The 26,858-nt window shown below is 44.1% G+C and overlaps 2 protein-coding genes, 1 non-coding gene and 1 pseudogene across 5 annotated transcripts; 3 read left to right on the top strand and 1 right to left on the bottom strand.

Moving 5' to 3' along the window:
* Positions 1-13: 13 nt before the first annotated feature.
* Positions 14-3,062, top strand: si:dkey-221h15.4 (uncharacterized protein LOC563950 homolog). The gene is made up of 6 exons (XM_021612045.2): positions 14-1,355; positions 1,561-1,695; positions 1,812-1,911; positions 2,058-2,202; positions 2,294-2,419; positions 2,639-3,062. Exons 1-6 carry the CDS (start codon positions 990-992, stop codon positions 2,805-2,807), a joined length of 1,041 nt encoding a protein of 346 aa, XP_021467720.1. The 5' UTR covers positions 14-989; the 3' UTR covers positions 2,808-3,062.
* Positions 322-393, bottom strand: trnaa-ugc. Its single transcript has one exon. It is a non-coding gene; the product is annotated as a tRNA-Ala (tRNA).
* Positions 3,063-3,253: 191 nt separating the features above from the next.
* On the top strand, positions 3,254-26,836 carry cpsaseii (CAD protein). 3 transcript variants are annotated; one of them, XM_021612042.2, is made up of 44 exons: positions 3,254-3,656; positions 4,552-4,691; positions 4,818-4,947; positions 5,079-5,221; positions 5,432-5,573; positions 5,800-5,971; positions 6,504-6,689; positions 6,822-6,931; positions 7,019-7,161; positions 7,287-7,418; positions 7,618-7,851; positions 8,013-8,234; positions 8,449-8,637; positions 8,773-8,897; positions 8,998-9,131; positions 9,281-9,393; positions 9,476-9,726; positions 10,069-10,315; positions 10,406-10,504; positions 10,732-10,956; positions 11,305-11,487; positions 11,658-11,876; positions 12,044-12,211; positions 12,588-12,770; positions 12,866-12,970; positions 13,128-13,373; positions 13,797-13,878; positions 14,049-14,215; positions 14,385-14,549; positions 14,648-14,779; positions 15,159-15,360; positions 15,496-15,686; positions 15,819-16,052; positions 16,176-16,314; positions 16,481-16,522; positions 18,911-18,967; positions 19,409-19,596; positions 19,787-19,861; positions 24,866-25,078; positions 25,272-25,397; positions 25,576-25,731; positions 25,876-25,977; positions 26,056-26,150; positions 26,283-26,836. In XM_021612042.2, the coding sequence occupies exons 1-44, from the start codon at positions 3,575-3,577 to the stop codon at positions 26,380-26,382; spliced, it is 6,789 nt and encodes a 2,262-aa protein (XP_021467717.1). In that variant the 5' UTR covers positions 3,254-3,574; the 3' UTR covers positions 26,383-26,836. The 3 variants fall into 3 exon arrangements, with proteins under 3 accessions (XP_021467717.1, XP_021467718.1, XP_021467719.1); XM_021612043.2 differs by lacking the exon at positions 16,481-16,522 and having other exon boundaries at positions 3,255-3,656; XM_021612044.2 differs by lacking the exons at positions 16,481-16,522; positions 18,911-18,967 and having other exon boundaries at positions 3,255-3,656.
* LOC118965656 lies at positions 9,869-9,996 on the top strand (annotated as a pseudogene).
* Positions 26,837-26,858: the final 22 nt, after the last annotated feature.

The raw sequence follows: 26,858 nt of genomic DNA, 5'->3' as shown, positions 1-26,858 counted from the left end.
TTATTAATTTCGGTTGCCTATGTGAAGTTTGTTCTGATGTGTGCCACAGAAAGTATTTGACTCTAGCCACAAAATTAAATAAATTAGAGGGGGGATTCTGGCAGGGGGGAGATGATCCGGCTAATGATTCGTTGATTATTTGAATCAGCTCAGTAGTGCTAGGGGCAAAAAACAAAACGTGCACACCTTGGGGTCTCGAGGACCGAGTTTGGGAAACCCTGCACTAACTCCTAACACACGAAAATATCCGGAGCTCGGACTTGTAAAATATTTGTCAAACATAGCAAAGCTAAACGGATCAAATTGCAAAAAAAAACTCCCTGGAGATGCCGGGGATTGAACCCGGGGCCTCATACATGCAAAGCATGCGCTCTACCACTGAGCTACATCCCCTTCCCTGCGTTGTGACACAGATACACGTGTATACTACAGTTATGCCACAATACGAAATGAATTACAAAATATAAATTAAGTACATATTTATTTGCCCGCCGACGGATTTATGGTCGTTAAATACGTTTTAATTAGGGTAAACATAATTGTTGCTCTGTAGGCCAAGTATTTAGTTGCTACTAGGTCTACAAGGCTATACTATATAGTTTCCGGTAATGGTAGTGACTGCAGTAGCTACAACTATTACTAATGGTAGTGGTAGTAACGTTAATGAACAGTAATAGGGCTGTCATAGGCCTGCTAACATTAACCCAATCTAAAATGATCTTCATAACAAATGTCCACTGACTACTAGGTGACAGGTCAAACACCAACGTGACACAGCAGATATGAGAGAACAAAAATAAAACACTCATATGACAGCCTTTGACATTAGGACAGGGGAGGGACATCTGAGTCTAATCCGAGAGAGGGACATGATGTTGCGAGACTTTGAATAAACGGATCAATAAATTCTTAGAGCGATTTGAAGATATCACCAAGATACTTTTTAAAAGGGAAGAAAACATTGTAGTAAGAGGGTCAGCCCAGCAAATATGCACAACCAACTGATCCAGTGTTTCGAGGGCTTTCTATTAAATGTGTGTTACATAAAGGAATATTTTGAGCTCATTATTGGAGCAATCTTTTACCTTTTTGAGGCCCTTGTGCGCCTGTTCATCCAGCCACCCAGGAAGGACGTGGAAGGGGAAATAGTGTTGGTAACAGGGGCAGCCAATGGTATTGGCAAACTGATAGCCAAGGAGCTGGGTCGTCGTGGGGCTACCTTGGTCCTTTGGGACGTCGACTGGGAAGCTCTTGATGAGACAGCCAAGGAACTTCGCCAGATACTGGACATACGTGTCTATGCCTATGCTTGTGACTGCAGTCGACGGACTGAGGTGTATAAAGTTGCAGACATGGTAAGGTGGTTTGTTCTATGTTTGAATGAAAGCTGAGATAACTTTTAGGACAGTCAACTTTTTAAATGTGCACAATAATGTGTATAATAATGTGAACACTGTGTGTAATTGGTAATATCATGTTTAACAGGAGAAAAAAGTACCTTATCCACCAAGCACTGTGTGTGATTTGATGTACACTTTGACTCACCTGCTGATTCAACAGGTAAAGAAGGAGGTGGGGGATGTTTCCATCTTGGTGAATAATGCAGGAGTAGTGACAGGAAAGTACACCTTCACAGAGGCCCCAGACAACCTGGTGGACAGAACACTGAGGGTCAATGTCGCTGCTCACTTCTGGGTAATTGAGCTTGTCATTTCTGGGGAGGCAAACAAAACTATTCAAACCTTATTTAAGAGTTGATCTGTATCCTGTATGATGATCCATACATTTCTCTCTGACATGAATCTGTACAGACATACAAGGCTTTCCTCCCTGCTATGATGTCCAGGAACCATGGGCATCTTGTGTGTGTGGCCTGTCATGGAGGACTGTTTGCTATGAACGGATTAGCAGGTGGGTGAATCTTCATGTGGGTCATTTACACTATTTGGAGTGAGCCCTGAAACACAACAATATTAGCTTCTATCCGTAGTGTTACTCCACAGAATTTAATAATAATTTACTGACTTTGTTATAACATTAAAAAAAATTGTTGACAGACTACTGTGCCAGCAAGTTTGCAGCTGTTGGATTTGCTGAATCCATTGCCTTAGAGATGCTTGTCCTCAAGAAGGAGGGGGTCAAAACTACTATAGTATGTCCTTACTTGATCAACACAACCATGTTTGGAGGATGTCAGACAAAGTAAGTTATCCCTATATGATTGCCCCCCCAGGTAACTAAAACTGGCAATAATGATACTAGTGTAATTTCTATATTTTCCCTTCTTGTTTAGGTGGCCGTCTTTTCTGCCCATCATGGACAAGAGGGATGCAGCAAAGATGATTGTGGATGCAATCCTGAGGGAGAAGATGTATTTACTGCTACCCTCCAGTCTGTACTTCCTCATGGCATTAAAAAGGTAGACATTAGTTCCATACCTCAGTCGTCTCTTTTCATTTTCCCAAGGCCTTTCTCTTGTATCAGAAGCTCAATGGTCAGTCACTGAATCCAGGGATTGATACGCCACACCTAATGACACCTGTCGCAGAGGGAGAATTTAAAGTTTTGAAGTCTCTATCACTGAGTTACTTTATAATAGTTGCCTTATTGATCTCAAGTGCATTTTCTTTTGTTTCAGCTTCATGCCAGCCAAGTTGGGCATCATCTTGGTGAATTTCTTTGGAGGATTGGATTTAATGGATCGATTCAGGGGAGTTCCAGTGCCCATTCTGCCATACAAAAAGCCTCTGCGCCAAAGATATGACAGCATTGGTGAACCACAGAATGCAATAGTCTATCACAACTAGCTAATATAAGAAGAATCCTACTGCAGTATTGCATCTTTTAAGAGGACTTTGTAAAGGAGATGTTGAATGGGGGTCAGGTAATTTGTCAAACAATCTATCATACATACAGATATTCATAAGTAAGTAAAGTGTACATTAGACTAGCCTACACACATTTCTTGAAATCATCAGAGGCAGGCAGGCAATGGCACTGTATGCAAATAGCCTATTTTGAGAATGTTTATCAGAGCTAAATAAAAACATATCTTCACATTATTTCATGCTTTGATCTATTGTGTGAAGTGAATCAACAGAGCCAAATGAACAAACAGCACGTCTTAATTACCATGATTCTGGGTGCCAGTCTTCAAACGCGCAAAAGCCAGCCCTTTGAGATTGTCCCCTCCTTAAACGTGCTTACGCTCGTTTTTACGCTCTATGTAACTACGGCGAGGACGCTGAAAAAGTTCCACACTGCTAAGGCGGCGTGCTGAGCAGTGTGGATCCAACGTTCAGCCTTCGAAATACAACATTTCGACGCATTTAACGCTTTCTTTTGTTTGAAAATAACATCATTTGTCTTAGTTTTAACATAGTCCATTTTCAATTATTATTATTTTTGCTCTTGCATCCTCATTAGCATCTGACCAACGTGTTTCACGTGGGCAAGCATTGCGGAACTGAAGCATCCATCAGACCAAAAAGCTGATTATTGCTTTCCATAATTGAATAAAAAAATTGCGTTCATTCTGCACAATTACAGTATTGACATTTTTTATTTAAAAAAAATGGCAACCCTGATTTTAGAAGATGGGACCACCTTCAAGGGACGCCTTTTCGGGGCAAATGCGTCGGTGTCTGGTGAAGTTGGTAAGTCGTATTTTATGAGAAGGCAAATTGGCCCATTGATTCGCAACATCTGTTTAACTAGCTCAGTTTAATATAATGATATCATCGTTTATATTCTGACTGATAGCTAGCTATATGTTACCCACAAAGTCACATTTTATAGCTAAAAGCAGCTCTTCACCCAACCGTCTTCGGTTCCGCGCAAAATGTTCGAGTTTCCCCTTTGGTGCGGTCTTTACAGCGTGTCTTCCCTTGCAGAACATACTATTTGACGAGTTGTCACGTGGTCCTTGTTTTTTTTGCGCAATGATGTGACATTAAGATTGTATCCTGTATTTTAAACCTTTATTCAGAAATTTGAATTACACCCAACATTTAAGCAACTGTCTGAGAATGGTGCTGGACCGTCTGACGTAAAAGAAAAGGGGACAGTTTGAAAAAGTTTTAAATAAGGGTTAGAATCCATGCATGCCACATGATTGCGCAAATCACAGGGCCCTACCATGACCTATTGACTTCTTCCTTCAGCCCTATTTCGGTCTGTGGCGCAACTCGGTTTGACCTATTTATGAACATGTTTCGCCTATGCCCTATAAAGCATTTGTTGCTGTACCATGTCCCATACATTGTAATGCTTATGTATCTAGCATCCATTTTATATTGTAAGATCCATTTCTCTCATTAGAATTACTGAAAAATTGGGTAATTAGATGTTATGCTCCCCTACAAACTAAGTTTAGTTTAGCCAATAAGGTTTTTGCTGAAGTGCAAATGTCTAAAGTTCCAGTATCATCACCTTTCTCATCACCTTTCTAAATGTGCCAATCCTGAAATGTAGCACTTTTCACTGATGTACACTTTGCTATGAAAACTGGAAAGTTGACATGATGATTCCAGATGATTGTTTGTTTTGCAGTGTTCCAGACAGGCATGGTGGGCTACCCAGAGGCCCTGACTGACCCGTCCTACAGATGTCAGATTCTCACCCTCACCTACCCTCTGCAGGGCAACTATGGCATACCCCAGGATGAGGAGGGTGACTTTGGACTCAGCAAGGTGGGTGGAGTTGGCTGTTGGGACGCTTCACAGAAGCGTCCCAACATAAATAATAGGTGGGGAAAATAAATATATTGACCCCAAGCGCCTGTTTGACTGTAATGGTCTATTCTGTTTTCCCCTCAGTGGTTTGAGTCTTCTAAGATCCACGCTGCAGCCCTCATCGTCGGAGAGGTCTCCCAGAACCCTAGCCATTGGAGCTCAGCCATGTCTCTGGACCAGTGGCTCAAAGAGCAGGGCATCCCTGGCCTAGAGGGTCAGTAGAGTTATCATTCGATACATCCTGGTACTGTATCAAATGTTGTCTGAATCTGTTTTGATGTGGTGCTGTTTACAGTAGTGTCTACAATAGAGGTTGTAGTTGATGCGCTTGCTTTGATACTGTAGGAGTTGACACCCGCAGTCTGACCAAGAAGATCCGTGAGAAGGGAACCATGCTGGGGAAGCTTGTTGTGGACGGAACGTCGGAGGACAACGTTCCATTTGACAACCCTGACCAGAGGAACCTGGTCAAGGAGGTGTCCATGAAGGTAAGGCAGTGCTGTTTTAAGTTTGGTCCCGTCATACTTTTTTGTGTGTGTTTAGATCCTAAAACGTCCTCAATCGAATGCCAGTGGTTTTGTGTGGATTACATAACGCTGATCACGTTCCAAGTCTGTGAAAAGTCTGTTTTGTCTCTCACCACAGTAGATAAGCAGAGGCTTATCAGAACTAATACGTGCCCTGTCTGTGTTGAGCAGGAGCCCCTGGTGTTCAACCCCAGTGGTACTGTCAGGATCACAGCAGTAGACTGTGGCATTAAGTACAACCAGATCCGCTGCCTGTGTCAGAGAGGGGCCTGTGTCACTGTGGTGCCCTGGGATCACCCACTGGACAGCACAGGTTAGTCACAGCACTGGGTTTCATATACGATTCACAGAGACACTGTACCATCACTCCCTGTTCCCTTGTTTTCCCTCTTCTCTCACCTGCCTTGATCTTTACCTTGGAGCTTCTGACCTGCAAAGTTGTGTTTCAGCCATTCAATTATGAAGTTCTATTGCATGTGCAATAGTTAGTATTGTAATATTTGTTGTGGCTATGCTGACGAAGATGTGGTCCTTTTCAGATTTTGATGGGCTATTCATAAGCAATGGCCCTGGGGACCCCCAGTTCTGTAAGGAGACCATAAACAACGTGAGGAAGGTGGTGTGTGTGGATAACCCCAAGCCTGTGTTTGGTATCTGCCTGGGCCACCAGCTTCTCTCCCTTGTCATCGGAGCAAAAACCTACAAAATGAAGTTTGTACAGAGTACTAAATCTTAGCTGTGATTGGTGTCACTCTCTCTCTGCCTCAGCTCTTAAGTTCTACTTACTTTCTTTGTTTTGCTTCAATGAGGACAGCCAGTGGTACTGGCTATTGGTGCTGTTATTTGGCCACCTCCTCAATGTCAGTGCTTCCCAGGGCCCCTCTTTATTTATCTGGGAGCATTCTGGTGTGAAATGAGCTTTTCTGCTTAGCGCAGCAGTCTGGATGCAGCCTAGTGCATTGCTGAGGTGCTGGAAAGGCCTGGTTTGTTTTGGTAAGACTCCTGGGATTGTTACTTTGTTAGCGTTCTGTTTGTCCAAGGCCAGATGAGATGCCAGCTTCCTTTTGTCCCTCTGGAATGTTTGGCCATGCAGCTGTACAGTCAGTGGGTGGGAACAGAACAGTTCACCGGGTTAATAGTACCTTTGTAGTTAATAATACCTTTGCAGTGTTTGTGTCAAGTAAGGGTTCTGTAGAATATAGGCCATTAAAGAATAGAATTAGACTAAAACAACTGTTTTTAGGTATGGAAATCGTGGCCATAACCAGCCCTGCATCCACAAGGGCACGGATCGCTGTTTCATCACATCTCAGAACCATGGCTTTGCTGTGGACCCTCTCACCCTGCCTCAGGGCTGGGACGTGCTCTTCACCAACGCTAATGACCAGACCAGTGAGGGCATTGTGCACAACACCAAACACCTATTCAGGTACAACTACAAACTCTTGTGCTGCTTCCAGCCTTTCAACTTGTTTCATTGGAAAAAATGGTAGTCAACTAAATGACCCTCCATGATACAGGAAATTGATAACCAGATATTTTTTTACCTGTGTCATTTCAGTGTTCAGTTCCACCCAGAGCACATGGCAGGCCCCACTGACCTGGTCAGTCTGTTTGATGTGTTTCTGGCCACGGTTAGAGACCACAAGGAGGGCAAGAGTGGCAAACCAGGTTAGATGTGCGTTCATCTCCTCAACCCTTCTTACCTCTGTATTCCAGTTGTAGGCTATAGTAACGGCCCTCTCTCCCTCCCTGCAGTGAAGCAGAGACTGACGGAGCACCTGACCTACCCTGGGTCTCCCAAGCCGGAAGAGTTTGTTCGGCCACGCAAGGTCCTGATCCTGGGCTCTGGGGGCCTCTCCATCGGGCAGGCTGGGGAGTTTGATTACTCTGGCTCTCAGGTGAGACAAACTGCCAACACCAGTGAAGACTAACAGCAAATACAATGAGCCGTATAATTCAGTGTTGGTTCTCTCTAATTTAACAGTACTTGAACTAATCAGTCGTCTATGTCCACCCCTCCAAGGCCATAAAAGCATTGAAGGAGGAGAACATTCAGACTGTGCTCATCAACCCCAACATCGCCACGGTTCAGACCTCCAAGGGACTGGCTGACAAGGTTTACTTCCTACCTCTCACCCCGGAGTACGTCACTGAGGTAAGGAAGGACATTGCTCCCTGCGCCGCCATCCAGTCATTTCAGATGAGTGCTCAGCCGAGCTTGTGCATTAAAATGCTCATATACTCAGAACTGATAGTAGAGAAGGAGCCAGTTTGTCCCACAAGTTGTCATTGATATTTGGTCATTCAGTCAATGAGTGAGAACTGACCATCTGCCCAATTTCCTCTCTGTCCAGGTGATAAAGAATGAGCGTCCAGACGGGGTCCTCCTGACCTTCGGGGGGCAGACGGCTCTGAACTGTGGGGTGGAGCTGACCAAGAGGGGTGTCCTGGAGAAGTATGCGGTGCGTGTGCTGGGGACACCAGTGGCCTCCATCGAGATGACTGAGGACAGGAAGATCTTTGTGGAGAAGATGGAGGAGATCAGTGAACACGTGGCGCCCAGCGAGGCTGCTCTGTCTGTGGAGCAGGTAAGGAGAGGGGCTTGGGACAAATGTCTCACTCCCTCACACATTGACTCATACTGAAACTATACTATTATTTTCTTGATTGTCACTTTATTCGTGGATTAGAACCGTCTTAATGTTTGACTACTGTGGGCTTTTGCTGTGTATTTTATTCTGTGTTGTAGGCGGTGGCGGCTGCAGAGCGTCTAGGCTACCCTGTCCTGGTGCGCTCTGCCTTTGCCCTGGGCGGACTGGGCTCTGGCTTCGCCAATAACAGTGAGGAGTTGACCTCTCTGGTGACCTCTGCCTTCGCCCACACCTCCCAGGTCCTAGTGGACAAGTCCCTGAAGGGCTGGAAGGAGATCGAGTATGAAGTGGTCAGAGACGCCTACGACAACTGTATTACCGTAAGTAGAGGGACGATACTATGCATTCGACTGTATTAAGGATCATTTTAAGAAAGTATATATTACTATGTAAGTACCATGTTATTATGCATTTGACTGTATTACAGCTATAGATTATACATCGTAGTTTGTGTGAAGCCTCCTTATCAATGGAGACGCAAGATCGATTGTGATTAAAGTGTTGTGTGTGTGTGTGTGTTCATCTGTGCTGTAGGTATGTAACATGGAGAACATTGACCCTCTGGGTATCCACACTGGGGAGTCGATCGTGGTGGCGCCCAGTCAGACGCTCAACGACTACGAGTACAACATGTTGAGGGACACCGCCATCAAGGTCATCCGACACCTGGGCATCGTGGGAGAGTGTAACATCCAGTACGCCCTCAACCCGGAGTCTGAACAGGTAATAGTCCATACTGACATTGTGAATCATTTTCTGAGAGTTTATACTAGTGTTAAACCTCTGAAGCATGTTCTGATATTTTTACAATAATATTTATTCCGTATAGCAATCTAAATGGGTGTTTCTGTGCTCCAGTACTACATCATTGAGGTGAATGCTCGTCTGTCTCGGAGCTCAGCTCTGGCCAGTAAAGCTACAGGATATCCTCTGGCCTACGTGGCTGCCAAGCTGGGACTGGGCATCCCTCTACCCGTACTCAAGTGAGTTTGGATTAAAATCGGGTTAAGAATTTAATTTGTCGATTTATCTACTAATACCAAGGTTCTAACTTGTCATGGTAATGACTCTGCTCTTGTCCAGGAACTCGGTGACCAACCAGACCACGGCTAACTTTGAACCCAGTCTGGACTACTGTGTGGTGAAGGTCCCTCGCTGGGATCTCAGCAAGTTCCTCCGTGTCAGCACCAAGATAGGCAGCTCCATGAAGAGCGTGGGTAAGAGGATGAGCACTGATGTGTTTATTCATCTGATTTGGGAGCAGCACAGTGCCTTATCTATAGAGGCAGATGATTCTACCACTTAGTGGCATTGCAGGTTTACACTAAGGAATTTGTTGATTAATCTACTTTGTCTGACCTTGTAGGAGAGGTGATGGCAATCGGCCGCAGCTTTGAGGAAGCCTTCCAGAAGGCTCTACGGATGGTGGATGAGAACTGTGTGGGCTTTGACCACACCATCAAACCGGTGTCTGACGAGGTAAGCTCAGTCAGCACATTTTTCCCTCTTGGCTTCCTTTTTATGTGAACTGTTCAGACATGACTGTCCTTTGGTCTTACAGGAGCTGCAGACCCCGACAGACAAGCGTATCTTTGTGCTGGCGGCTGCTCTGAGGGCGGGCTACACAGTGGACCGCCTGTACGACCTGACCAAGATCGACCGCTGGTTTCTCCACAAGATGAAGAACATTGCGGACCATGAGAAAGTGCTGGAGTCGTACAACCAGGACGAGAGCGCCATGCCTCTGGAGGTGATGAGGAAAGCCAAGCAACTGGGCTTCTCAGACAAACAGATCGCCCTGGCTGTGCAGAGGTAAGGTACTGTGTTGTCAGAATGGTAGCCTGCTATTCGCACGCGTTTCAAAACATTAATAGTGGAGTCTGTTACATGAAGAAAATCTCATATAAACTAAAAAGTGAGATCAAGATTGCTGTTGACAAAACTTGACTTGATTCTTCAGTGATGATACGATGGCGAGTCGGGACGCAGTTGGTCTCTGGGGGTCATGTTCTATGTGTCTAGGTTCAGTTCCCTTAAGCATTGTGTTCTTCAGTTGACGACAGAGGCATTTGTCTGAGAAGGGCTTGATTGATTTGAAATGTCTGTTTTTTTTAAATGAACTTGTCTGACCTTTGACCCTGCAACTCTCTCCAGCACGGAGCTTGCGATGAGGAAGCTGCGACGTGATTGGAGCATCTTGCCGGTGGTGAAGCAGATCGACACTGTGGCAGCAGAGTGGCCAGCCCAGACCAACTACCTGTACCTGACCTATAACGGAACAGAGAGCGACCTGGGCTTCAGCGAGCCCCATGTAATGGTGATCGGCTCCGGCGTTTACCGCATTGGCAGCAGTGTGGAGTTTGACTGGTGTGCTGTGGGCTGCATCATGGAACTCAGGAAGGTATGACTATTTATACTTTTTACGGAAGAGCTCTCATTATTATTTATGTTGATAATGACTTGATTTGCTGTGTTCTCTTCCCCCCCCAAGATGGGCTATAAAACCATCATGGTGAACTATAACCCAGAGACTGTCAGCACAGACTACGACATGTGTGACCGTCTCTACTTCGATGAGATCTCCTTTGAGGTAAGAATGCTCGACTGATGGTAGGGTCCTAACTCACTTTCTTTCAACATTTTATTTTGTAGTTTTTCTTCATACAATATATAGCAATTGCCGACATTCAAAGGTCCTAACTTACTTGATCTAATGCTTTTATCTCATAAACAAAGGACCTCAACACCTCCATACCCTAATTAATGCATGGTATTATGCATGAACATGTAGCTCCATTGTCTCCTCCCTTCCTTCAGGTTGTTATGGACATCTATGAGATGGAGAACCCAGAGGGAGTAATCCTGTCCATGGGGGGCCAGCTGCCCAACAACATTGCCATGTCCCTCCACAGGCAGCAGTGTCGCATCCTGGGCACCTCCCCGGAGTTCATCGACTCTGCTGAGAACAGGTTCAAGTTCTCCCGCATGCTGGACACCATCGGCATCAGCCAGCCCCTGTGGAAGGAACTCACAGCGATTGAGGTAAGCACAGAATGTTAAGTTCATGTTTTAAGTATCCCAGTATTTCTGTTATTACGGCGCTATCACTCAGTCAAGAGTGCGCCTGCACAGGGAGTCTTGTTGTTGATGGACCTTGCCTTGAGTGTAATTGCCTTGAGTGTAATGGTGTGTTCATACGGTATAGTAAACTTTGTTAATCTGGAACCTTGTTGTGTCATTTCCAGTTAACACAGAACACTGCTTCTAATCTGTTTGAATTTCAAACCAGTAATGAAGATGCCTTGGTTGTTGATGAGCAATGCTATTGTTTTGATCTCAAGTTAGATGGAAATTGTGAATTTGATGTAATATTGTATCCTCCCCTCCCAGTCGGCCATGAAGTTCTGTGAGACCGTGGGCTACCCGTGTCTGGTGCGTCCCTCCTACGTTCTGAGCGGAGCAGCCATGAACGTGGCGTACACAGACAGCGACCTGGAGAAGTACCTGAGCAGCGCTGTGGCCGTGTCTAAGGAATACCCTGTGGTAATCTCCAAGTTCATCCAGGAGGCCAAGGTATGACTCGGTAATTGCTTGACTACACAGATTGCAATGCCCTACTGCTTTGTCATTAAAAAATAAAATATAAATTACATTTTATTTTCAATGTGTAAAAAAAGTAGACAACCTTTTTAAATATCCAGTGAGCCTCTAGTTTGGACCTGACTGGTGTCTCTGTGTTTCAGGAGATAGACGTGGATGCGGTGGCATGTGACGGTGTGGTGATAGCCATCGCCGTGTCAGAGCATGTGGAGAACGCTGGGGTGCACTCTGGGGACGCCACCCTGGTCACGCCCGCCCAGGATATCAACCAGAAGACCATGGAGCGCATCAAGATGATCGTCCACGCCATCGGTCAGGAGCTGCAGGTCACCGGGCCCTTCAACCTGCAACTCATCGCTAAGGTAGTCTTTCTAAAGGATGTTTTGGAGTTTCAAATCAGAGGTTGACGATCAATAACAAGTCAAACCGATAATTAACCATGAGTCAATCAAGTTTTCTGGTCCCTGCGGGATTTCCAATGGCTGGCCACTTGTTGCCTTTAATTGCAACGAGTGTGTTTTCTGGACAGGATGACCAGCTGAAGGTGATCGAGTGCAACGTCAGAGTCTCCCGCTCCTTCCCGTTCGTCTCGAAGACACTGGGAGTGGATCTGGTCGCCCTGGCAACACGTGTCATCATGGGAGAAGAGGTGGAGCCTGTGGGCCTGATGAAAGGAGTGGGCATCGTGGGCGTCAAGGTAAAGGCGCAGACAAGTCTACAACCATTAAATACCTAAGTTTTAATTACCTCCACTAGTGACTTTCAACAATAGTCTTACGGGGTCCAGATTTGAAGGTTATTTGCAGGGGGCTAGACATTTTCTCTTAACACCAGTATAAAAAATAATGCACAAACACAATTATCTTAGAGCACTTTTATTAAAATGTTGCTATAAGTTAATTTTAAGTGTTTTAAGATTAGCCTAATTCAGTGCAAACAATTGTTTTAAATAATGGAACACATTTGTACTTAAAACACAGTTGACCTGGATCACATTAATGGATTTCTACTTTCCTGTCTGTTTTACTTGCATAGCTTAATCTTGTGTGTCTCTCGCGCGCTCTCTCTCTCAGGTCCCCCAGTTCTCGTTCTCTCGTCTGGCTGGGGCTGATGTGGTTCTGGGGGTAGAGATGACCAGCACTGGGGAGGTGGCCTGCTTTGGAGAGAACAGATACGAGGCCTACCTGAAGGCCATGCTCAGCACAGGCTTCAAGATCCCCAAGAAGAACATTTTGCTCTCCATCGGCAGTTATAAGGTGACTACAATGAGATATGTATGCATCTATTGCTAATTTTCATGGAAATTCATTTTGAGGCTAGCGCTAAATAAATGTTCCTTGTTTGTTTCTAGAACAAGAGTGAGCTACTGCCTACTGTACAGGCTCTGGAGAGTCTAGGCTATGACCTGTATGCCAGTCTGGGGACCGCTGACTTCTACACTGAGCATGGAGTCAAGGTACATCACATCTAGTCTAAGCGGGCGTGTATCCACTTCTCAATGAAGTATATTTAAAAAAAATACCCTTTACATAATTTCCAGGAAAGATTGAGCAATTTTCAGTTCACATTTTTTAGTTACTTCCTGAATTAAACTGAAGCCCCTCACCCTTCAGGTGATGGCAGTGGACTGGCCGTTTGAGGAAGAGGAGAGCGACTGCCCCAACAAGGACAAGCAGAGGAACATTTTGGAATACCTGGAGGACCACCACTTTGACATGGTCATCAACCTCTCCATGAGGAACTCTGGAGGCCGACGCCTCTCCTCCTTTGTAACCAAAGGTTACCGCACCCGCCGCATGGCCATCGACTACTCAGTCCCCCTCATCATTGACATCAAGTGCACCAAGCTATTTTTCCAGGTAGATTAGTTTTTTTATTTCACCTATATTTAACCAGCTAGGCCAGTTAAGAACAAGTTCTCATTTACAACTGCGACCTGGCCTAGATAATGCAAAGCAGTGCTACAAAAACAAGAGTTACACATAAACAAATGCACAGTCAATAACACAATAGAAAAATATATGTACAGTGTGCAAATGTAGAAGAGTGGAAAGGTAAGGCAATCAATAGGCCATAGAGGCGAAATAATTACTATTTAGCATTAACTGGAGTGATAGATGTGCAGATGATGACGTGCAAGTAGAGATACTGGGGTGCAAAAGAGCAAAAAGAAACAATATGCGGATGAGGTAGTTTTGTGTGATGAGATGTTAGTCTTTTTTGTTTTTGAGCTAGCGATGATTGATTGCTGACTATCCTGATTGAATTGCTGTGATTTGTAGGCGCTCCGTCTGGTTGGAGGCTTTCCACCCGTCAAGACTCACGTGGACTGTATGACGTCACAGAAGTTGATTCGCCTGCCTGGTAAGCAGTAAAGCACCTTAACAGGCATTTTTTCGTCACAGCCCAAGCTTAACTTAAAAAAACAATCCCCCTGCTTTCTTCCTGTATTCAGGCAATACATGAGGGCTACTTCAGTCAAGTTGTGGAACTGCAGGGTTTCTAAACAGTTCTAATTGAGTCCCCTCTGCCAGGTCTGATAGATGTGCACGTCCACCTGCGGGAGCCGGGTGCCACTCACAAGGAGGACTTCTCCTCGGGCACAGCGGCTGCCCTAGCAGGGGGCATCACCATGGTGTGTGCCATGCCCAACACGGCACCCGCCATCATCGACCTCAGCTCTCTCACCATGGTCCAGAAGGTAATGAGAGCATACATCGTCATTTAAGACATTCGCCACTGAATATTACAAATAAGTATGTTTCAGACATGAAATGATGCCTGTTTTAAAAAAAATAATAATTATATCGACCAATGCAGTACTTAAAGGTTTACTCACTCACTGTTGATCCAATGTTTTGTCCGCTCAGCTTGCCAAGGCAGGGTGTCGCTGTGACTATGCCCTCTATGTCGGGGCGGCTTCAGACAATGCTGCTGTCTTACCCTCCATTGCCAGCTCCGCCGCTGGGCTGAAGATGTATCTGAACGACACCTACTCCACTCTGAAGATGGACAATGTCTCAGTTTGGATGGAAGTAAGAGACCAATCAACTGACTGAATGACGTCTTTGATTGATATCATTCACAAGTGTTTCTGTTGATCTGAACAGTACTTTCTCTTTCTGTGAACTAGCACTTTGAGAAATGGCCCAAGCACCTACCAATCGTGGCTCACGCAGAGAAGCAGACGGTGGCAGCCATCTTGATGGTGGCCCAGCTCTACCAGAGAGCTGTTCATATCTGCCACGTGGCCAAGAAGGAGGAGGTAAGATGGCCACCTGGAACATCACATGCATACAGATGAAGCACTGCTTTGGCTTTGTGGCCCATTCATAGTCTCCAAAGGGAATGAGGTGTCAACCAAGGCATACAGTAAGTAACCTTTTAGTTGTAGTTTTTTGGAAGGAGTCATCACCGATTCCTTTCATTTAAGATCAACTGCAAGACCCCACAGTAGTAAGTACAAGACAAAGGATATAGCACTGCTCTTATATTCTAAAATAAGACTTTGCCTACAGAAGTGTGATCTATGCCATTTGAAATCATTCATTATGAGCCAGAAACAGACCAGAACAGACACAGGATAGTATGTAAGGAATTTGCTGAGTAACGGTTGGCATCTATTCCATCCTTCCCTTCCCCAGATTCTGATCATCCGCGTGGCCAAGCAGAAAGGCATCCAGGTGACGTGTGAGGTGGCGCCCCATCACCTCTTCCTGTGTGAGGAGAACGTGGCGGACATCGGGGACGGCCGGGCGCAGGTACGCCCCATGCTGGGAACCCGGGAGGACATGGAAGCCCTCTGGGAACACATGGACATCATTGACTGCTTCGCAACTGACCACGGTGAGGGCGGCTCCTTTAACCCCTACCTTCAACATACTGCTTCAGTGTTTAAATATTTTTTTTTGTGTATATATACTCGTAACTATGTTGGCATACAACAGCCTTGATAATATTTCTGTGTGTTTTGGCTAACAGCCCCCCATTCAGTGGAGGAAAAGAACTCAGAGAAGCCCCCCCCAGGCTACCCTGGCCTGGAGACCATGCTGCCTCTCCTCCTCACTGCCGTCAGCGACGGGCGCCTCACTGTCGACGATATCATCAAGCGCTTGTACGACAACCCCCGCAAGATCTTCTCCCTGCCCGCACAGGACAACACTTATGTAGAGGTAGCTACAGACACACAGCAATAGATGTTTTTCCATGTAAATTGGTCATCACATTGAAATACAAAGAAGGGTTGAAGGGACTGGCTTTTCAAGACCATTCTTGATGTCTAAAGACCTGCTGTCTCCCACCAGGTGGACCTGGAGCAGGAGTGGGTCATCCCCAAACACATGCAGTTCACCAAGTCCAAGTGGACGCCTTTCGAAGGCATGAAGGTGAAGGGCAAGGTCCGCAGAGTGGTTCTCAGAGGAGAGGTGGCCTACATCGACGGACAGGTGCTGGTCCCTCCTGGTTATGGAGAGGATGTGAAGACTTGGCCTGCACCCATCCCCACCCAGCCCCCTGAGCCAGTGAAAGAAGTCCAACCGGTACAGTCCCACCCATTTCCGTTATGCCCTTTCACATAAGTGTGCTGCTATTCAACCTACAGTTATGTGATGTAGCATACTAGCAGGCATTGGCCGTGACAAGCATTGGCTATTGTGTGGTAGACCCCAGAGCACCCGCGGCTGACCTCGCCGTGTGAGGGCATCCGTACCCGCGCCCCGAGCCCTCGTCGCTCCACTGGGGATGGCCGCTACATGCTCCCACCCCGCATCCACAGGTCGTCTGACCCGGGCGTTACACCAGGTACTACAACTCCCACAACCCTCTTCTCTCCCCTAGAGCCTGGTTGTCACTTAACTGAAGTTGGCTCAATAGTTTGTCTTACACAGCTGAGCGCCTGCTTGTTGTGACAAAGTGCTTTGTGAATGTCTGTTTCAATAAATTGGATATTCACTGTGTCCATCTACAGGTTTTAGGACAATACACACAAAATGGCGCTTGGATTTCGTTGGTAAACATTTTAGTCTGCATCTATGAACCTACTGATCATGTGATTAAGCGCATTGTATATAAAGCAAATCATTTGCGTTTCTCTACTGTAGGCAGCATGGTCAATTAGTACTAAGAGGAGTACATTTGCTTATTTTTAAATGAGAGGTCTAAATAAACTCAGCAAAAAAATAAACGTCCCTTTTTCAGGACCCTGTCTTTCAAAGATAATTCGTAAAAATACAAAACTTTGCAGATCTTCATTGTAAAGGGTTTAGCTTCTTGGCGCTACCCATCCCGTTAGCGGGATCATTTTCATCAGCAACTGCTGAATAGCATAGCGCAACAGTCAAATAATATTACTAAAATTCATATTCATAAAATCACAAGTGCAATATTGCAAAACTCAGTTGAGCCTTTTGTTAATCTACCTGTCGTCTCAGATTTTGAAATTATGCTTTACAGTGAAAGCAATCCAAGCGTTTAAGTTTATTGATAGCATAACATGTACACCTAGCATCAGGAAGCTTGGTCACGAAAATCAGAAAAGCAATCAAATTAATCGTTTACCTTTGATCTTCGGTTGTATTCACTCACGAGACTCCCAGTTACACAACAAATGTTCCTTTTGTTCCATAAAGATTATTTTTATACCCAAAATACCAATGTTTGTTTGTCGCATTATGTTCAGAAATCCACAGGAAAGAGCGGTCACGACAACACAGACGTATATTCCAAATAATATCCATAATGTCCACAGAAACATGTCAAATGTTTTTTATAATCAATCCTCATGTTGTTTTTAAAATATATATTCGATAATATATCAACTGAATGGTTTTTCAATAACCGTGGGAGAAACATTGGCTGCTTTACTCAGTTGCGCAAAAACTCACTCTGAGAGCCCCCACCTATCCACTTATGCAATGTGATCCTTCACGCTCATTTTTCAAAATAAAAGCCTGAAACTATGTCTAAAGACTGACACCTTAGAGGCCATAGAAAAAGGAATCTGGTTGATATCCCTTTTAAATGGAGGATAGGCATACATAGGAACAGAGAGGTTTAAAAATAAGAGGCACTTCCTGATTGGATTTTCCTCAGTCTTTCGCCTGCAATATCAGTTCTGTTATACTCACAGATAATATTTTTACAGTTTTGGAAACTGAGTGTTTTCTATCCTAATCTGACAATTATATGCATATTCTAGTTTCTGGGGCTGAGAAATAGGCAGTTTCAAATGGGAATGTTTTTTAGCCCTCCCATGCTTGTTCAATGACCCATAAACAAGTAATGAACATGCACCTGTGGAACAGTCGTTAAGACACTAACAGCTTACAGATGGTAAGCAATTAAGGTCACAGTTATGAAAACTTAGGCCTCTTTAGTGTCCTTTCTACTGACTCTGAAAAACACAAAGATGCCCAGGGTCCCTGCTCATCAGCGTGCTGCAAGGAGGCGTGAGGATTGCAGATGTGGCCAGGGCAATAAATTGCAATGTCCGTACTGTGAGATGTCTGAGACCAGACGGACAACTGATCGTCCTCGCACTGACAGACCACGTGTAACAACACCTGCACAGGATCTGAACATCACACCTGCGGGACAGGTACAGGATGGCAACAACTGCCCGAGTTACACCAGGAACGTACAATCCCTCCATCAGTGGGACCTCCACAATCCCTCCATCATGGGACCTGTTGGATCGGAGGGTGAGGGCTAGGACCATTCCCTCCAGAAATGTCCAGGAACTTGCAGGTGCCTTGGTGGAAGACTGGGGTAACATCTCACAGCAAGAACTGGCACATCTGGTGCAGTCCATGAGGAGGAGATGCACTGTAGTACATAATGCAGCTGGTGGCAACACTAGATAGTCACTGTTACTTTTGATTTTGACCCCCCAACCCTTTGTTCAGGGACACATTATTCAATTTCTGTTAGTCACGTCTGTGGAACTTGTTCAGTTTGTCTGTTGTTGAATCTTGTGTAAATATTTGTATGAACATGACATGTTGAGCTTGCTGAACATTAACGCAGTTGACAGTGAGAGGACCTTTCTTTTTTTGCTGAGTTTATTTTGGTCCACCTACAGCTCTCTGATGCTTAAGATCTTTTAGTCGGCCATTTGCTATGCTCTTTCTTCACCCATTAACAAGACACTTCACACACAGCCACTATCGGATTATTTCAGTTTGAAATGAATGATGAGTTGTTGATTAACGTTTGATTGACGTCACTGTCTTTGTAAGAAACAATGGCCAGATGAAATTATGCCACAATCGCAAACGTATTAATAACCCAAATTCATGTCAGTATACTGGCTAATTGCTATAGTATTGTCTAAATGACTGTAGTTTTGTATCGTCTCTCTAACACTTGTGTTCTAACTCTGTCATGATATTCTAAACAGCTGAAGATTCAAGGGAAAGAGCATTAAGAAGAGCATTTGAAGAAGATTTAAGAGAAGGTTTGAAGCTTGTTTTAGCGCAGCTCTGCTGTTATGCCTAATACTAACCTCTTGTCTAGATGTGCCATCTTTGCGGCTGTTTTGGTGTAATTCTGGCAATGCATTCCAATGGAGTTATACTGGTAGTTTCTTTTGACACTTGTATTGCATTGCATGATTGGTTGTAGAGAGGTTGTAATTTACATTCCTTCCAATTAGTTGCTGCACTATCCATGTCGCTTTGCTTGGAGCGGACTGCTTTCCTAACGCTTGGACCATTTCGAAAGGAAAAAGGGACAAACTTACTTTGAAATATGGTGTAATCAGTGCTTTTGTTGGTCACGCATCAGGAAATGGAAACGACTGCAGTCTTTTTAGGAGGTGCTGCTGAACTAATGAATATTAACTCACGTTAGATTTCTCCTGTGGTATTTGAAGTGTTTGCTGTTTCTCTGTTCCCAGAGATGGCCCCTGCAGCTGGGGATGGCTCCAGCCATCCCCCTCCCCTGGCCAGGGTCCTGTCCCCCCGGGCTGAGGCAGGGTTGGGGGTAGCGGTAGGGCAGACCCTGACCCACCTCCAGACCTCCCCCCTACTGCACCCCCTAGTGGGACAACACGTCCTCTCTGTCAGGCAGTTCAGCAAGGAACAGGTACTCCACATAAATGGCCAGGGAAAGATTTACTGAAGTACATATGTGCTTTTACGTTTATGGAACTTGTAAAATATTTTGTCTTAATATATTTTTCGTTATGGTGGACCCCAGTAAGACTAGCTGTTGCTAATGGGGATCCTAATACAGCGAATGGGGAAAACAAATCTATAATTTGTATCTATTTCAGATTTCTCACTTGTTTAATGTGGCCCATACTCTTCGCCTGATGATTCAGAAAGAGAGAACCCTGGACATCCTGAAGGTAAGAGTTTCTTTCAAACTCTAATGTAAAGAATGACCTGTACCGAGTTTTCTGGTGCACATCGGTCCCCGTTTCAAATTTGGGGGGAATACGACTGCATTGGTCTGCGGACCCCAAACCAATCCAAATGTAGCACGCATCGGTCAGGAAATCAATTCAAACGCTGATTCCGAATCGCTGATTCTGAATCAGAATCGCTGATCGCTGAGTTTTACTCATATTTAGTGCTGTGGCAATTTTGTCAGCCGGTTATTGTCATGCAAAAGTCTGCCATTAATTTACATTAACATGTTTAGTCTCCACACATGCAAGCCGTTGCGTGCCTTTGGAACTCCATTATTTAGTGTAAATTAAAATGTTCAACATCACATAAATCCATTATTTATGTTAGTCGGGTCTAAAGAAACATTGAGACGAAGAAAAAGTATTTCAGGAGAACAGAATGAGTTGGCCTGCTGTAGACCGATGTTATCTGGCTATGCTCCCTGCTATATAGGCTCTAGACTTGTTCACTTAGCTGACAATATAAGCTGAAGTCCTGTGCCATGATTTTTATAGTAAGAACAATTTCATTTGACTGAATAAAATAAAGGATATTTTTCCCTGTTAGCAACTGCACATATGAAGTGGTTCTCTATCTTGAGCATGAAAGTGATCATTTGAAACAGGTCCTAAATACTAGATTTAGACTTATTTGGCAACTTCAGTTGTGAATGATACAAACATTAAAGTCTTAGAAATCAAAACACACATGGGCTGCATGGTGCGACTGTAGGCTATTGATCTGAGAAGGTAGCAAAAAAGCTTGCGCTCTGTTCCTTGCTTCAGGCTGCACAGCTGTTCTCTCAAGGGATCATATTTTCACTCATCAGACTATTCTCAATTGAATCTTGTCTGTACTATGTAAAATTTGACTTAGAATGGCCCATTATCAAATAGGAGCATGTGCTAAATATTAGAGCACTTATTCATTCTAAGCATCAACCACCTTTAAGGAACAATCTCTCACTGCCCCAACAAGTGATATTCCACCCGAACTCTGTATTATTAGGATATTTCAAATAAAATACAAAGCCTACAATTAGTGACTAACTGTAAGCCGCCCTGCACAATCAATGAACCAACCACATCGCCTAGGGCTTTACGTTCTCTCCCAGACTCATTGATAGACATTTGGAGCCTTGCATAAGGTAACCGGTACGTCCAGCATGGGTTACACAGTCCACACTCAATGGTCATTACTTACATTTGTTTAATTTTGTAGTATAGGCTAGACCAATTATGTAGCAAAGACCTCTAAAATCAGTTTTATCTGCCATACCTAATATGGTAGGCTATGTATTGTATAACATTTGAATTGAGTTTTTGGGTCGGGGTTTGGGCTCATAAAGCCTATGCAGAAGCTCTAAGCATGTGGGGGTTTTGGAATGAATCATCACCTTAGAAATTGCTGTTAGGCTTTAAAACAACATCCATGTTTTATACTGTTTCAACCTCCAAATTGATCAGTGAGTTTAGTTTTTTTGTAAAATGTAACTACGATAGGCCTACTGTTTTGATTCATTTTCATTTTTAGAGGGACAATAGAACCCTGAGTACCAGCATTAGGACCGGTTGATCGTTAGCATTTTGGGGACTACCAAAGCATGTCCAGAGTGCATAAAAGGAGATTACCATGAATTTTACTGTGACCATAATACAGTCACTGCAACAGCCCTACTCATCTTTCTACTTTCATGAAGATACCTCGTCTTCTGTGTGTCCTCTCCGTCAGTGTCAAACTAAGCATGTATGTTGCCTTCAGCAAGTATTCACTCCACTTGTTCCACATTTTGTTTAAATCCGGAATTTAAGAGTAATTTAGATTTTGTTTGTTACTGGCCTACACACAATGCCCCATGTCAAAGTGGAATGATATTTTTGAACATTTTACACATTAATTAAATATTAAACTGAACTGTTTTGATTCCATAAGTATTCAACTCCTTTGTTATGGCAAGACCAAGTTCAGGGGTAAAAATGTGCTTAACTAGTCATAAGTTGCATGGACTCGTTCTGTGTGCAATAAGTGATTTTTGAGTGACTACCTCATCTCTGTACCCCACACATACAATTATCTGTAAGGTCCCTAGGTCGAGCAGGGAATTTCAAACACGGATTCAGCACTAAAGACAAGGGAGATTTTCCAATGCCTCGCAAAGAATGGTAGACGGGTACCCATTTTTTTTTAAAGCAGGCATTGAATATCCCTTGGCATGGTGAAGTTATTAATTACACTTTGGATGGTGTAACCCAGTCACTAAAAAGATACTCAGTTGTTGGAGAGAAAGGAAACCGCTCAGGGATTTCACCATGAGGCCAATGGTGACTTTAAAACGGTTCGAGAACAACATTGTAGTTACTCCACAACACTAACCCTATTGACAGAATGAAAATGAAGCCTGTACAGAATAAAATATTCCAAAACATGCATCCAGTTTGCAACAAGGCACTAAAGGTAATACTGCAAAATATTGCGGCAAAAATTTACTTTTTACCCAGAATAGTGTTATTTTGGGGCAAATACTACACATTGAGTACCCCTCCATATTTTCAAGCATAATTGTGGCTGCATCATGTTATGGGTAAAGCTTGTAATCGTTAAGGACTAGGGAGTTTTTTTAGGATAAAGAAACTGAATGGAGCTAAGCCCAGGCAAAATCCTAGAGGAAAACCTGGTTAAATCTGCTTTCAACCCCACTGGGAGATTTAATTCACCATTCAGCAGGACAATAACCTACAACACAAGGCCAAATATACACTGGAGTTGTATACCAAGAAGAAAGTGAATGTTCTTGAGTGGCAGAGTTACAGTTTGGATTTGAATCTGCATGAAACTGGTTGTCTAGCAATGATCAACAACCAATTTTACAGAACTTGAAGAATTTGGATAAGAATAATGGGCAAATGCTTGCCAATCCATGTGTGGAGAAAGCTCTTACAGACTTATCCAGAAAGACTCGCTGCTGTAATTGCTGCCAAAGGTGCTTCTACAAGTAATTGCGTCAGGGGTGTGTGAACTTATGTAAGTGAGAGATTTCACTTTCAATAAATTAGCAAACGTATAAAAAAAAATCGTAATTTACTGTCAACGTATACGAGATGCACTTCAGCCCAGCTTGAAACAAAAAGGGAAAATCGGGGGCTCGACTGAGGGACTTGAAAATCAGAGCCTTGAAGGCAATTCATCCCGAAACCGTAAGCCTGTTTGCTTGCTTGTCCCGTCAATAAATATGTGATTCATGCAGCAACGGTGCTCCTTTTTTCTTTATTCTCTCGGATAGTCACCAAGTGAAGTATTCTGGGGTAAGGAGTGTTTTAGGTTTCGCTGTCATTATGGGGTATTGTGTGTAGATGGGTGAGAGAGAGAAATTGGTTTAATCAATTTTGAATTCAGGCTGTAATGTACAACGTGGAGTAAGTCTGGGGGTATGCATACTTTCTGAAGGCATTGTGACGGTCATAGATATTCAAGTCAATTTGAATTCCAAACAACCCCAGGGAATATCGGAGCTTAGTCAAACTGCCCTGCTTTGCACGCTGACCAATGTGAGGTAGGCGGCCTGTTCCTGACCTTTCACATCTGCGCAGCACCGTCCGCATTCAAATGATAAAGTAGCTTGTGGGATATTAGGCTTTATTAAGTGACAATTTAGGTAATTTGCTAGATTATTGTTATCTGTGTGCTTTTGAAATTGGTGTTTTACCGGAATAAAAGTAGGCTACCGGAAACAACTAGCTGTAGGCTACCTGCTGAATGGGGCTTTCAATAGATTTTCAGGTTCACCATTGGCAATAGTTTTGGTAGTTTTGCTTTAAACATGCAGTGTTTTGTTTTTTGTTTAAAAAAAACATTTTTTTGATAATTTCATAAGGACAGCAATCCCTTTGCGAGGTGCACTGCATGGCCAAAGCGGGAGAAAGGAAGCTCATCAAAGTGGTCAAAACCATTTAGATTTTGTGATGGGGATGAATGCCGAAGTTGTGCTATATATAGAGTACAAAATATGATGAACAAGTGACGTCAAAGGATCATAGCGTTCACCTGGTCAGTCTCATGGAAAGAGCATGTTTTCGTAAACTATAAATATGGGTACATTAGCAGTTTAAACACAATCTGCAAAAATGATGAGTTAACTACTGGTTGGTGTTTTCAGAACCAAAGTAGGCGGGGGGGCAAAAACAGGCTACTACCCAATCTGGTAGATGCCTGGTCTCTCTTATGGCTCAGATCAGGTGTCTACATAGACATATGTTACACTATAGACATATGTTATTTACACACACAAGCTCCATCAGCAGCTGGTTTTTAGAATGGAAAATGTGTGTTTATGCAACAAATGTTAGTGCATTGACTTGTTCTTTTAATCGCTCCAACTCGTTTCACACTAAAACGTATCGGAGCCCATGTATCTAGATGGTTATTGAATCGTCTTGAAAGGGAAATGTGTACATTCCTAGTAATACTGAGACAAGCTGTGATTTGTCACAGTAGAAATTGCAGGAGAGAAACTAATTTCAGAGTAGCCAGTTGGGCCGTTCCATAAAGCCCATTTGTCACCCAGGGTTTGAATCATCAGCAGGACCTCAACAGGAAGCATGACTAAGTTCTGATTTCTCTCTTGGTTCTCTCGCCCTTGGATTGCGATGAGCCATTGTCCTTCAGATGAAACACATAGGAGCAGGTGTGCTGTTTAAAAATAAATCTACCAGTCCCATTCGAAATGACATCATGTGGTACTTGACATCATTAAATCCAGACAACAATACAAGCAACACCTGCCACCTGTTTGTGTCTATGCCTAAAAATCACATAACTAGTTTTGCCACTTGGGTCAGTAAATCTCTGTTTTAAGAATATGGAAATGCTGTTTGTGCCCTGAAATGCCTGAATACTGAGCTTAGAGAAATGTTGTACACTAGTCTGTTATTTGTCTTAGACCCCTGTGTGTGTTACTCTCTCAGGGTAAGGTGATGGCGTCCATGTTCTACGAGGTCAGCACGCGCACCAGCAGCTCGTTTGCGGCGGCCATGCAGCGTCTGGGCGGCTCTGTGGTCCATTTCTGCGAGGCCACCTCCTCGTCGCAGAAGGGTGAATCTCTGGCCGACTCGGTCCAGACCATGAGCTGCTATGCTGACGTCCTGGTGCTCCGACACCCCATGCCAGGGGCTGTAGAGGTGAGCAGCGGTGTCGATTCGCCATGTTACAACTTCACTTAAACTTGCCCTGTCATGTTCATTAGGCAAGATGTTCTGAGAAAACACTTTGAAACAACAGTGGTACCACCTAAACACTGAGCATATATCTTGTATCAGTTATTGAGTGAGAAGCTGCACTTTCTGTATCTGACATGTTTATCTCCAACTGTAGTCTGCAGCGAGGCATTGCCGGAAGCCAGTGATCAACGCTGGGGACGGGGTCGGGGAGCACCCCACTCAGGCCCTGCTGGATGTGTTTACCATCAGAGAGGAGCTGGGCACGGTCAACGGCATGACGGTGAGAAGAGCCCTCAAACCTCTGCTTTTTATGTTCTGACAGTGTTTTTATATGAAACGGAACTAAGATCTGGAACCTGACTGGGTATTTTCATTTCTAATCAGCCGCTCCTTGGTGACTGCACCCCTGCCTGGTAAGTTAACATAGCCAATGTCCTGACTGGTCTATGTCTCTGTAGATCACCATGGTAGGAGACCTGAAGCACGGACGCACTGTGCATTCCTTGGCCAGGCTGCTCACCCAGTACAGGATCACTCTGCGCTACGTCGCCCCAAAGAACCTGCACATGCCCTCCGAGATCATCGACTTTGTGGCCTCCAAAGGCATCAAGCAGGTGGGTGGATCACGGGCCATTTTGGGGAAGAACCGATGTCTCTGAATCAAACATGTCAATGGTACAGACTTCTAGTATGTAGGTGTCCTTTTCGCACGGTATGCACTACATAAAGCACTAAACTATGTCCTTGTGGCTGTGCAGGAAGAGTTTGAGAGCATCGAGGAGGCACTGCCTGACACTGACGTGCTCTACATTACCAGGATCCAGAAGGAGAGGTTTTCCTCAGAGGAAGAGTACAAAGCGGTAAGGATGGGGTTTCAATAACCTGTGAGGCTGGCCTTAGTGTTTGATCAGTGCTAAAGGACATGTGTTTTCATCCAGTGCTTCGGTCAGTTCATCCTTACCCCACACATCATGACTGGAGCCAAGAGGAAGATGGTGGTGATGCATCCTCTACCGAGAGTCAATGAGATCAGGTACGGATGTTCCCTGAGATTACAATGCAGCTCTTCATTATTTCTCCTTTGATTCACTAATGTTTGCAAATTCTAGTTAATGAATTAAGTGGGATGATTTAGCGTCATGTTTACTTTCTCTCTCTCTTGCAGTGCGGAAGTGGACACAGATCCTCGTGCTGCCTACTTCCGGCAGGCTGAGAACGGCATGTACATCCGCATGGCCCTCCTGGCCACAGTGATGGGTAGATGAGGGGTGTGTGTAGAGTGGACACGCCACTGTTAGGACCGCAAAACCAACCGGGACCAATTGAGAAATCGATAATAATCTAATTGCTCCAACAGTCTCTATACAGTCACGTTTGGCGTGTACTCTTGAACCCTGTTTTTTTTGTTTTTTTTTGCCACCTCCCAGGTTGAATTTGTATTGTCAGTTAACAACAATTAGTTTTGACTGTTACATGTATTGTCATCATTCTGAGTACAATTTGAGAAACATGTTTCATTAGAACCAATATCAATATGTAGTTTATAGAATAGTTTATTTCTGTGTCACTGTTGACGAGTCATCTGGTTTTATTGTATGGGGAAAAGGAATAGACTGCTCATCAGAAGGTGGAACCATTGCAGAACATCCTTTTTATGCAGGAGAATTGTTATGCTGATTGTGCTTTATAAATAATATAATAAAATGTCAACACTTTCAAGGGTTTTGTACATGAGTATTCC

This window comes from Oncorhynchus mykiss, chromosome 8 (assembly GCF_013265735.2).
Source record: "Oncorhynchus mykiss isolate Arlee chromosome 8, USDA_OmykA_1.1, whole genome shotgun sequence".
In the NCBI taxonomy this organism is placed as follows: domain Eukaryota; kingdom Metazoa; phylum Chordata; class Actinopteri; order Salmoniformes; family Salmonidae; genus Oncorhynchus; species Oncorhynchus mykiss.
The sequence above is the reverse complement of the archived record's forward strand: the minus strand, read 5'-3'. Positions and strand labels throughout refer to the sequence as shown.